Source organism: Phoenix dactylifera, chromosome 11 (genome assembly GCF_051530095.1).
Source record: "Phoenix dactylifera cultivar Ajwa chromosome 11, Ajwa_hap1_PhDact_Kaust_v1.1, whole genome shotgun sequence".
NCBI classification, from domain to species: Eukaryota; Viridiplantae; Streptophyta; class Magnoliopsida; order Arecales; family Arecaceae; genus Phoenix; species Phoenix dactylifera.
The window spans coordinates 9,570,017-9,583,489 of NC_143200.1; the positions used below are offsets into that span (position 1 = coordinate 9,570,017).

The 13,473-nt window shown below is 36.7% G+C and overlaps 1 protein-coding gene across 4 annotated transcripts in view; it reads right to left on the minus strand.

Moving 5' to 3' along the window:
- LOC103715364 (E3 ubiquitin-protein ligase IPI1-like) overlaps positions 1-13,216 on the minus strand; it is a 36,483-nt gene extending 23,267 nt beyond the window's left edge. Inside the window, exon 1 of one of the 4 annotated variants that reach the window (XM_008802964.5) lies at positions 12,782-13,216. In XM_008802964.5, the coding sequence (XP_008801186.1) occupies positions 12,782-12,938 (157 nt within the window). In that variant the 5' untranslated portion in view covers positions 12,939-13,216. Of the gene's footprint in view, positions 1-12,244; positions 12,320-12,781 lie in introns of those variants that run through there. The other 3 variants (XM_017844769.4, XM_088706769.1, XM_088706767.1) reach the window with 3 other exon arrangements.
- Between the last annotated feature and the right edge of the window lie 257 nt (positions 13,217-13,473).

Here is a 13,473-nt window from a genome sequence, read left to right on the forward strand (position 1 = left end):
TTTCAGAAATAAATTAAATGAGGATGGAATTGTAATTAGAAATAAGGCTAAATTAGTTGCTAAAGGATATAATCAAGAAGAAGGAATTAATTTTGATGAAACTTTTGCACCTGTAACTAGACTTGAAGCTATTAGATTATTATTTGCATTTGCATGCTTCATGGATTTTAAATTATTTCAGATGGATGTCAAAAGTGCATTTCTAAATGGCTTCATAACAGAAGAAGTTTATGTAGAACAGCCACGTGGATTTGAAAATCATAAACTTCCAGATCATATCTTTAAATTGAACAAAGCACTTTATGGCTTGAGACAAGCTCCTAGAGCTTGGTATGATAGATTAAGCAATTTTTTAATAAAAAGTAATTTTTCAAGAGGAAATGTTGTAAAACCTTGTTTATTAAAAAGAAAAATGCTGATATTCTGATTGTTCAAATATATGTTGATATTATATTTGGTGATACTAATGAAAGCTTATGTGAAGAATTTGCTAAGCTCATGCAAAGTGAGTTCGAGATGAGCTTGATGGGAGAACTCAACTTCTTCCTTGGACTCCAAATTAAGCAAACAAGAGATGGAATCTTCATCTGCCAAAGCAAGTACACAAAGAAAATCTTAAAGAAGTTTGGTTTGAAAGATTCAAAATCAATAGGTACTCCTATGAGCCCCTCTTGTAAATTAGAAAAAGATGAGCATGGTAAATCCCTTAATTCAAAGCTGTATAGAGGAATGATTGGTTCCTTACTTTATCTTACAGCAAGTAGACCTGATATAATACATAATGTTTGTATGTGTGCAAGATATCAAGTAAATCCTAAAGAATCACACTTAATTGCTGTTAAAAGGATATTAAGATACTTAAAAGAAACACAACACTTAGGCTTATGGTATTCTAAGACATCTACAATTGACTTAATTGGATATTCAGATGCTGATTTTGCTGGTTGTAGATTAGATAGAGGAACTTGTCAATTCCTTGGAACAAACTTAATTTCTTAGTTTAGCAAGAATCAAAATTCCGTAGCATTATCTACAGCTGAGGCTGAATATATTGTTGCAGAAAGTTGCTATGCTCAAATTCTATGGTTTAAGCAACAACTCGAGGACTATAGCATAAAACAAAATAAAATTCCTATAAGATGTGACAACACTAGTGCCATAAATCTGACTAAAAATCCCATACAACACTCAAGATCTAAACATATAGAAATCAGACATCATTTCATAAAAGATCATACTCAAAATGGGGATATAAAAATGAAATTTATAAATACTAATAAACAAATTGTAGATATATTCACTAAATCTCTTAATGAAGAAGTATTTTGTAAATTTAGAGGTGAATTATGTATTTGTGATCCATTTTGATGACTGATTATGAATGATAAATTATGTATTTTGATTGACTATTAATAGTTGAATTTTAGTTGATTTGATCCGTGGTTTGTAATTGAGTTTTAAATCTTATTCAAAAGATTTTGTCTCTCGAACAGTTTAAGGAGACGACTCATATAAATGAGGAGTCGACTCATGTAGTAAGGGACGACTCTTAAATTAAAAGAGTCGACCCCTAACTCACAAGAGACGACTCTTATGTTAAAAGAGTCGACTCTTAGTTCATAGAAGATGACTCATGAGTTGGATGAGCAACTAAAGAGGAAACTATTAGAAACAAATGCTAAAAGGCTTTCTCTCTCTCTCTTTGAAACGTTGAACCTGAAACGTTTCATACCTCTTAGAGCGCCTTTTTGTCTTCAAACTCTTCAAACAAAAACCTCCAAAAACCCTAGAAAATCTTTCCGAGGTTCTGATATGGTGAGAATCAAGCAAGTTACATCCGGACCAAAGAGGAAGAATGCCACTCCACAAATTGAGAGGAGAACAAAGGCTTGGGCAGAGAATCCACAGAGGCAAGTAACACCACCGCCTCAACCCGTTACGGCTCCTCTGTCACCTCCGTCCTCAGTGTCGAAACAAGGACCTCTCTCCATAAGAAATGTATCGACAGGAAGGAGAGTGGATTTTGAATTTATGGAGAAAGAAAATTTTCCCTTAGGGCAAAATCTAAAGGATATGGGTTGGGAATATTTATGTTCACTGAATGTGCCAACCTATCCAGACCTGGTACGAGAGTTCTACAACAATGCCAGATATGGAGAAAGACAGATCTCATCCAAGGTAAAAGAAATCCCTATCTTAATTACTGAAAAAATTCTTAGAGATACCCTTCGGATTCCAAATGATGGAGAAAATAGAGATCTAGAAAATAGGAATGAAGGGATTAGTACCATTCTGAATAGAGAAGTCACAGGAGATTGGACTGAGATCAGTGCCAATCAACTGAATGCAGAGATGCGTCTACTGCATCACATGATCAACAAAATGTTCTTTCCGAAGACAGAAAAATTTGATCATATTTCAGAAAGGGATATACTAGTAATGCACCATATCATACAAAGACTCCCACTGAACCTACCCTGCTTGATGCTTAGATACATGGAAGCTCAAGGACAGAGAAAAGGAGCTTCACTTCCTTATGGTATGGTCTTAACTCAAGTCCTCTGTTACTTCAATATAAATCTAGACGGGGAAACCAAGAAGGAACTACTGTCTTCTTATGTTTACAATGACAAATCATTGAAGAGGATGGGATTTGTTAAATCTGAGGAAAAATGGACTCATAAAAGGAAGGAAATTCAAGATGAAAGTGGTCAAGACACTCCTACACCACACAAAGGCAAAAGAATTCCTATACAAGCACCTTCAACAGAACCTTCAGTCAGGCAGCCTCCACCTATTCAAAGGTCATCAGATCCTCCACTCAGACTTGAGAAATGGCAGTTAAAAGCTATTGGGGACAACAGTATTACAGCACTGCTTAATTCTAGAGCCAGTTTTAGCAAAGTCAATCATCTCACTAACATGACCCAAGAAGTGAAAGCAGAACTGCAAGGTTTAAGGCAACTTGCAGCTAATCAACAAAGAAGAATGGTAGCAATTGAAGAGCAACTTAGGATTCAAAGAAATTCTGTTCAAGGTTCTGTACAAGCATTGAAAAAAGAACATACTCAGCTCAATTGCTCCATCACTGCACTGAACAGTAAAATTGACAAGCTGATGGAAGAGCCAAAGGAAGATCAATCTGGACCTTCATCTTCAAAATCTTGAACCTAGACTGACCTTAGACTATACCTAACCAGAGCTTAGACTAAAACCCATGTTTTCAAAACATAACCTTGTACTAAGCTGAGTTTCATGATTTTTTTTTTGTGGCACACTTGTATGCTGTCTGATACAAATTGATCTCAATTGTAATCTTTTTGATTTATCAAGTGTACTTCATTTATCAATTATAATGAATGCTTACCCTTCTTGAAATGCAGTTAATGTATTTATTGGTTTGTATGCTGCTCTGATACATATTGAATCAATCCTTAATCCTTAATGCTAGTATCAGAAATTATTTTTAATTTCCTTTCTTTTGTTGATGACAAAAAAGGGGAGAAATATAGGAAAAAAAATTCTAAACTGAGAGATAAGAAATATGAAAAAAAATTCTGAATACAAATCGGAAGAAATATATGAAAAAGAATTCTAAACTGAGAGATAAGAAATGTGAAAAGAATTCTGAATACAAATCGGGAGAAATATATGAAAAATAATTCTAATATGAGATATAAGAAATGTGAAAAGAATTCAAAATACCAATCTCTACATTAAAGATAATATATAGGGGGAGATTTAAATTATGATGGTAAACAAAACTTAAGAAAAGATGAAGAACAAGAACTCTGCATAATTCAAATGTTTATAATTGATAGGGGGAGACTTTTCTCCTTAATTTGGTGAAATTATGCATATATCTCTAAATGTCATATTTGCTCTGAACTTCATTATAAAATTCTGATAATTGCTGTGAAATTTATTGCAAAATTATTTTTAACTCAATAATTTTGTCATCATTAAAAAGGAAAAGATTGTCAACCCTAAAGGATGAATTTTGATGATTACAAAACACTTGAGATGATGTATACTAATGACATTGGCTTAATTGTGAAGTTTTATAAGTCAAGAAAAATCAGAAGAATTAAAGCACTGCAAAATCTTAAGTTCTTCGCAAATATCTCATTGGACATGTTCTAAAAGGAAATGATATTAATCTAGTCCATGGAGAATAGAGATGAAGTCTAAAATTTTCTGTTTGAAAGACTTGAGTCAACTCCTAAGCAAAAAGGACAAGTTTAAGTTGATTCTGATAAGTTTTATTCAAGGAACACAGTCAATGAGTCGACCCCCGCAGAACATGAGTCGACCATTGTGTAGTTTAAAGTAAACAGAAAGTTCTTACCGCCTGAGAGAAGCTTGAAGAGTCGACCCTTGTTCAAAATGAGTCGACCCCCGAAATTGAAGAGTCGACCCTTGAGTTTGAAGAGTCGACCCCTGCTCAGTCTCAGCGCTGGCCGAAAAACTAAAGCGTGAGCCGACCCTTGTGTTTAAAGAGGCGACTCCTGATGAAGATGAGCCGACCCTTAAGGATAGAGAGTCGACCCTTTGCAAATACCACAGCATAAGCCTTCTCGACATTTTGAAGTGCCGATCCAAAATGAACATGAGTCAACCCCTGAGATACATGAATCGACCCTTATACTGCTGGGACCACAACGGGAAGCTGTGAACGACTTTTATCTTCTTTTGTAACAGAAAAAGATTCTCATCAGAACGGGAAGAAAGGAATTCAAATCCCGCCGAAGCATTTGTCTATAAATACGAGGGAACCTCAGAATGGAAACAACAAGAAAAGGAAAAAGATTTTATTGAAAATAAAAGATTTCCACTGAGAAAAAGAGAAGAAAAGGCTTAACAATTCATCGTCCTCACCAGCATTGTAATCTCAAACTTTCTCTTGTGAGGAGATCAGTCAAAGTTTCGCACTACATCGTGATGAGCTGTTGTTCGGACATTGGAACATTCTTCCACAGCCAACTTCTTCATCGGCTTCAGCTTTTACTTTCATTGATTTATTCTTTATATGCTCTGAAGCTTTAAATTTTCTAGTTACAGCATTTTTTTAGTTGGATTAATTGCTGTTGTAACAGTTTCATTGATTTGAAACTTGTAAAGGCTCTTCCAAGCCACGATTGAAAGTTGCTGAATCGAAAATATTCAGCAAGGAAAAAGTTTCTAGTTGGTTTATATGAAAACCAATTGGGTTGTCTGTGATCCCGGAAAACAAAAGGTTTTCGGTTGGTTGCCTGGGAAAACCAACTGGATTTTGATTGTGAGCCCGGAAAATAATCAGGCTGTAATCTGCTGGATTATAGTGAAATCTCAAGCTAGGCTTGAGGAGTGGACGTAGGTGCTGGAAGTGCACCGAACCACTATAAACCTTGGTGTTTGTGATTGTGGTTCTTCTCTTCCTTTCCTCTGCATATTTCTGACTGCTTTCCTAACTTTATTCACTGTCGAATTTGTGCAATCTTATTTCCGCTGCTGAAACTATAAGATAACAGTAACTCATACTCTCCATACGTTTTAACTTCAAATATTTTTAAAGAGACCCAATTCATCTCCCCCTCTTCGGCTGCACCTCTGGGCAACAACTCTTAATTCAATTAGCAACTCTTTAATATCATGAGGTTGTGGTGCAAGGTACGTTGTACCAGTACTAGTCGGCGTACCGGTGGTGCCCTAGACCGGTACGGTATCGGTCCGGTCTGGTACCATACCGGTACCGGTTGAATGACCGGGTTTTGGGTTTCGACGCTATTTTTTTTTGAAGTTTTGTTTCTGTTGGATCTTATTTTATGAAATTAAGTGAAGTTTGATGTATTTTATTGTTTTCTTGATTTTTTTAATGGTTTTTGATGTTTCTATATTTAGAATTAGGGTTGAAGATAGATGATGCATGGTATTACTTCCTTCCGTTCCAAATGATACAAATGATAAAATGATACACATAAAATATCTTCAAATTAAGATACAATTATTTACATACATTTAAAGCACTCTCGGATATCTAAAATCGGAACGAGTGCCGATGGCTCTCGTAGATATCCGAATCATAAGTATAGTCAGGAGAAAGTAGATCAAGCCAACCAGAAAAAACTCGCACCAGGTTATAAGAACTATTGAATCTCTCGCTCACGCTCTGGGTCTGAGAGGTGTCTTTTGACTATGTAGAGGCTCATCCGAATATAGCGGAAGCAAAATCCGACACACCATATCCATATTCGTATGCCTAAGGCTGTGGATAATAGGATCCATATGCGAGCTCATCTGCAGTTGTATCCTGTCTTCCTGAACGATCTCGAGGAGCCCGTCTTTTATATGCAATAGTATCCTCACATACTCTATCAGATGGTCGACCGTGGTCCGTATCCTGTGTAGCATGCATAAAATTGGGACTCACCAGTGAATCGAAGGCCACCCTTCGGCTATATCTCATAAGTACCATACTGTCCTCTGCTCCCTCCATGGCTAAAAAATCCATCACCATCATAAGTACCGTGCTGGTCTAGCTCTCCTTTATACTCTCCACTGGGGCCCTTTGTTTTCTTTTTTTGGTAAGCTGGGCAGCTGGATGCTTACCAAAATAGTCTCCGCTAGATTTTTTTGAGAAGGAAAGAACTCTCTTAGCACCTCCTTCCCAATTTGTGGGCTCTCTCAAATCTACCCTTCTCTGGTTATCCCTCCTTCTGAGTTGTGATTGTCAGAACAATTCGTTTGGTATTTATAGCCGAATGGGAGGGGGCGTGGCAATCACTCTATTTTTTTTTCAAATTCTGTCGCCAAAACAGTGATAGGAAGGCCACAGTGCGTAAAAAAGGTGGCCGTTGTCGGCCACTTTATTTTAACACCACAACGCCATGCTGTGGTCTTTTTTAACACCACAGCGCACGCGAACTGTGGTTTAAAAATCACAACGCTGTGGGTAAAAAACGTACCGGTGCGTACCCGCCGATTCGCACCAGTAACGGTCAGTTCCAGCCCGAGATGGCTCGGAACGGTCCGACGTACCGTTTAAGTGTCGGAACGGTCCGGTACAGGCCGATTCGGCTTTCCATGCTGTGGTGTCATATCATGAATAGTATCTTAGAGTTCTTTGTTTAGAACTCTTTGTACTTTTTCTCAATAGTCTAGCCCTTTGAATTTGACCATTGAGAGCATCTCTATTAGGTCACATAAACCATAGAGATTGATCAGATCTAGATTCGCCTTAGATGATTTTTCACCTAATAACTTAATTTGCTCTTTGATCGTTCTCAGTAACTTTTCCTTTTATGCTAAAATGATTGACTAGGGCTGTCATAGCCCTTCTAAAATCTTTTTTCTCATTTAGGATATCGGTCTCCCATATTCCATTTATATATATATAAAGTCCGTTGTACCGATGCATACTGCCTTATACCAGACTTATCATACCATAATGGTATGGAACCGAGACTTGGTACGCCGAACTGACTCCTATATTGGCCACTATACAAATTGGGTGCAAGCCTGCATTACTTATTAGGCTCAGAAATTACCTCAGAAGCTTATCATGGCATTAGCATAATCTCATCAATTGAACCTATATCATTTGCCTACACCATGTCAAATCTACCTGAAAACATGTATAAATTTGCTGCAAGTCCACATTCCTCATTTGTCTCACAGAAATTACCTGTGAAGATTACCATGGCATTCCTTTATGTGCATTCCTTTTCCTTAATGCCCCCCAAATTACTAATATTACAATCTGAATTCGATAACAAACTCCCTTTTTATTTTCAGTTATAGGTTAATGTCCCTTTTGCACCAAATACAAGATGAAATATGCAAAGCCCTCAACATATATGAGTATGTCATTTGACAACATAGCTTTTCTCAGCCCCAATCCTACAAAAAATTCAAACCTACCATTTCCCGCTACAAGGGAAGCGTCTCTTCCAAAAGAGAAAAGTGGAGTAAGCATAATAGAAAATTTGCATACGCATTAAACAATCTAAGCATTATCCTATAATTCTAAACTATCAGAAGTAGCGAAAATAGAGATATTATAGAGTCAAATGCAATTCAAATCAAGGTTCACCATATAGGTGCATACTGGCACGTACCGGGCATACAATATTGCTTCAATATCAAATGGAGACTCAGTACGGGGGGCGTACAAAGTCTCGGTATGCAGAGTCGACCCTCATAGTGGGCATACAGACATTGTATCAGCATGGTACCAATACAGGGATTAGTATTGAAATTGCGAACCTTGGTTCAAATTATATATTTTTTCTCGTAAGCAAGTTAATTAGTGGTATTACATAATTTAGGCATCATTATGGAAATAAAGATTGAACCAAGGATTCAAGTACCAAGCATACCAACCCATACTAGCTGTTCTAGATCATACGAACTAGGAACCGGTACCCAACACCCCCTCAAGACCAATTTGTGATGGACCAGCCTGAATCACTTTGGATCCACACATAGTCAATCCCATACCACCAAGTACCAATCTTAAAACTCCTATGCCTTTTTCATATCTACTATATAATGCCACGCGTGAGACATGTCCAAGCATCCTCATCTCCTAACCTTGAGTTTCCCCATATGGCGTGCTATCCATATTTCCCACCCTGCATTGGTTAGAGCTACTGGTTGTCAACCATGAGGTGGAATGGTTAAATCCTTCCTCTAGCATTTATTATTTATTTATATACCTAAATGGTTATCATTTAAAAAATAAAAATATATATGCATCACACATGCCATAGTTTTGCTTAAAGCCATGCGCTGGTACCTTGTGTCAATATAGAACAAACTGCAGTATATAGCATACAAGTCAGCGACCATTAGAAAATCGTACCTCAATTTATAAACCTTGGATCAAATAGAACAATCAATATCATTTTTCCCACACGCATGCTTTACATATGAGTCTTATACATTTATGCATGGTCCTTGAAATTACAGCATTAGATGATCACTAAGGCTCACTCCACATACTAGCCAGATTCACAATATCGGTAATAAGAACTTGTGTAGTTAATGTGTGCTAAAGGAAGCCAAATTACATCAAGTACATTTCACATGCCACTAGAAACATTTATTTGAGTTGGTTTTAAGTTTGGGTCATGTGTAACGCCTTCCTTGCATTTGCACAGGTCATTGCTTTGTACTAGCAGCATTAATTAGAGTATGCGGAGTGCAAGTTTAACACCTATGGCCATGTTTTGGGGTGGAAATGGAAATCAGGATTGCTTTTCCTATTTGCAGGATATCTGTTCCTAGGAGTCATCATGAATAACTGATTCTGCTTTCTATGTTTGGATAAGTCTACATTATCTCAAGTAAATGAAGCAATTCTTGTAATATATTCCTATTTGTATAAACATACACACATTTGCTATAATAATATAACTATGAATAATATTTAATCTGTAATAATAATAACTACACGTTTTAATTATATATGATTCACAGAATTACATATTATATACGATATGATTGTTTTATAAGTGATAATATATACTACTAATTATAGTTAATTGATATTTAATATTTATTAATATTTACATACCAAAACATAATATTGCTTTATTGTTATACAATAAACATTATATAGTATTATAATATACTTTCATATTATATACAATTTGTGCTAATCAATATAATATGTAAAAAACCTCTTTATATAATTAACTAGTTACATATCTAACACTAGGGAAAAGAACACCAAAATGTCTCCCCCAAACCCCAAGGCATCCTTTTACTCCTTTCATGAGAATTCAATAACCAGTGAAATCAGCATTCCTGTGTCTAAATTACCAACCAAACATGGGAATGGGCTGAAATGGAAAAGCAATACCCATTCCCCATTCCTATTCCAACAAACCCAATGTGGCCTATATGTATCTCTATGGTAGAACTTCTACGAAAGCCTAAATTAAATACCATGTCCAAATTTGCAATAAGTATTCTCTTATTCTCCCTTATCAATCCTATATGCCTCCTTTTATTAAATCCACTGCCCCATTTATCAGGTTTTGGCTGTACAATAAACATTATATATTATTATAATATCCTTCATACTATAGACAATTTATATTAATCAATATAATATGTAAAAGACCTCTTTGTATATATAATTAGGCACATATCCAACACTAGGGAAAAGAAAACCAAAGCGCCTCCCCAACCCCCAGGCATCCTTTTACCCCGTTTACGAGAACTCGACAACCACTGAAATCAGCATTTCTGTGTCTAAATGACCAACCAAATAAGGGAATGGGATGAAATGGAAAAGCGATACCCATTCCCAATTCTCATTCCAATTCTTATTCCAACAAACACAACATGGCCTATATGTATCTCTATTGTAGAAATTGTACAAAAGCCTAAAGTAAATACCCTGTCCAAAAAGCCTAAAGTAAATACCCTGTCCAAATTTGCAATAAGTATTCTCTTATTCTCTCTTATCCATCCTATATGCCTCCTTTTATTAAATCCACTGCCCCTTTTATCAGGTTTTGTTAGAAGCTCAACACGCGTATCTCTTTTTCTTTTTTGACTTCAGAAATCCTATTATGTCCTATTTGACTTCATAGCATCCATTCTATATTCTGGCACTGCATTTACTGTTGGACTACCGAAACCCCAACTATTAATGTACTCTTTCTCTTTTATTTTGTTTTGTTTTCAACTCTCAAGCAAACTCACTTTTCACATTGAATTCATTCTACTAAATTTTTCCTTTCAATATCCTTCAAATATGCACAGTTTAGTCCTAGATGGTATGAGAGAGATGGGGAGAGTTCCCTACTCACAATGCACATGCATAAATTGCCTTAACTTCACCTTGACTACCGCAAAAGAATCTTCATATCAAATATAAATAAGGAATGTGGTGCCCTCAATTACCAACCTTTATTTACTGCATCCAAAAATGAACATGTGTCGATAGCCCCACCCGATACTCATTCATGAAGTGTTATAACTCAACTGGAGAAAGACCCTAACTAATCCTACTATAAGCATGTAACGACATAATGTAGCAAGCTGCAAATTATGTTGATCAAACTTGTCATTAATCATGATAAACAATGTTTTAATGGCAGCTGGGTATGCAAAAGGTCAAAGGACTGTATAACATAAATGCATTACGCGGATCACATATGCACGTGCATATGCAGTATGCAAATCACATATGCAGTTACTTTTTTTTACTTGAAAATAACCATAATATGTTAAATACAATAATAACAACAATAATAATTATATTTTTTGGATGAATAATAACAATAGTAATAACAATAACAACTAAGTGCTTATTGATAGTAATTTACACCTAGAAGCAATGACAACAGAATAATTAATATAAATAACTATTACTAATATCCATATCAGGCCCTTCTGAAATCTATATTAAAACTAACCATCAGCTTGAATCCACTCCTCTCCATGGGTCCACACAAAAGTGGGCTGTATTTATGGCTCCAAGATACTAACCAGGCTCACATATTAGTCGTAAAATACTAATAAGTCTATTTATGTGGCCCCACAATTGTAAGTAGATGGACTTGTTGGTCCATTTGTAGCATGACCACAAATAGTAACCACATAAAAAATGCTGTGCGGTCAAGGGACCACATATGCATATGCACATGTGGCAGTATGCAATGCATTTTTAGAACATCAGTGATAAATAGGCTCCAACAGGGCATCTCTACTTATCAAACATTTTTCCAGGTCTAGGAATTCACACTAACATTCAGAAGTTCAACATCCAACTAATAGTCACAAAAAACTACTTTATCTTTCCAATTAAGCCCTCTTGGCTTAGGGTTGTGATACAGAATTTTATCCCATTTTCATGTCGGAGGAGGAGAAGGATGATGATGATGATGATGACTACAACAAGCAGAGCTCTGTATTTAATCATCAGCAATTATCATCAAATTGAACATCATATTTTTTTTAGCCAGTATATAGACGATCTGAGTAAAGAAGGGTTAACCTCATACAGAAAGCAGGCACCTTGAGACCTACTAGACTATGGATCAAGTAAAGCCATGTATTATGCTTAAAAGTTATGATCCTTAGCAAGAAGAAGAAATGCAGCTTATTCACATACTAGTTTATGACACCTCCTTCCCAAATATGTTTCTTGCTACGAGATGCATGTCCATCTTACATATCAGCTAGCATAAACCAATTAATGTCAAGTTTATTCAGGGGAACAAGCACCGAATCAGGAAAAAGAATATACCAAAATTGCATTAAATTTCACATTTTCCTTCCTACAGTGGAAATTCAACTGAATTACCAATCTCAGTCCCACCTGCCACCCTGTGAAACCATAAATTCAACTGGTTAGCCAGCCATCTAACTTAATTCTTACATAATTTCAAATGGGACATGGATCAGACTGACTGCTGATTGGTAAGTACAAAATCAATGCTCCATGTTTCTACAAGGTTCTACTAGTTTCCTTCCTAACCCAGGTGAAAATTAACAAAAAATACTCTAATTTGGATAAAGTTGAAATCTTTATTCAAGCAAAAAATAGCCGATCGCAATCAAATTGCATTCTTTACAACGAAAACCCAACTTCTAACATCAGCACAAGGTAAACACCATGAAAATGTCCAGTAACGATAGATCTAAACAGAATATCACACAGCGCAACAAAAAGGTTTGATTTTGACAACAGGAGACGCACGATCGCTCAAACCTAGAATAGCAATAACAGTCGACAAGATCAGGCAATTCATTCAACATGGAATGAAAGGAAAGAATTCATCACCTAGATGGAATACATGCCCGCATTGGAGCCTGGCGGTCGATCTGTCACCCCGATTCAGCACGAGCTCCAGGCAAATCGAGCAGGAGGCGGCCGCAGTCCCCTTCCCCTCGTTGGAAAACTCCACCTTCTCGAGATCCATGGCCTCCGAGCCGCTCATCGATCCCTTCCCCTACTCGTTGCCTCTCCCTCACCGCCCCTAGAACCCTTGCTCAAAGACCGTAGAAGCCCCGATCCATTCCCGTTTCCGCCATGACGAGATTACAAAAGTTAAAAGGACGGAAGAGAGAGAGCACGGAACGAGACGGCTTCGGTTCGGACAACATGGCCAATGGGATTTCGCTGTAAGAATTCTCTTTTTTTTCCAGATTTCGACGGTCTTTTTCCCCCTTTTTTCTCTTTCTTCTGTGGCTTTGCGCCGGTGGGTTGCGTACTGTTGGGTTCGAATGACAAATAGCACGCCGTCCACAGAGTCGTCACGGTACATTTGGACGTTACACATTCTCGTCTCTTCCTTTATATGTCTACCCCTCTTTTTCATAAATACAATTGTTGCCTGCTTCTCATGTGAATTTCACTAGAGGATTTTTGTCTTTCTATGAATACGATGGGAGCGCGCACATCACAAAATGAAGAACATCCTATGGATCTAAGTAGGGGAAGAGATTTCCTATCTAGGTCTTATCTTCCTAATT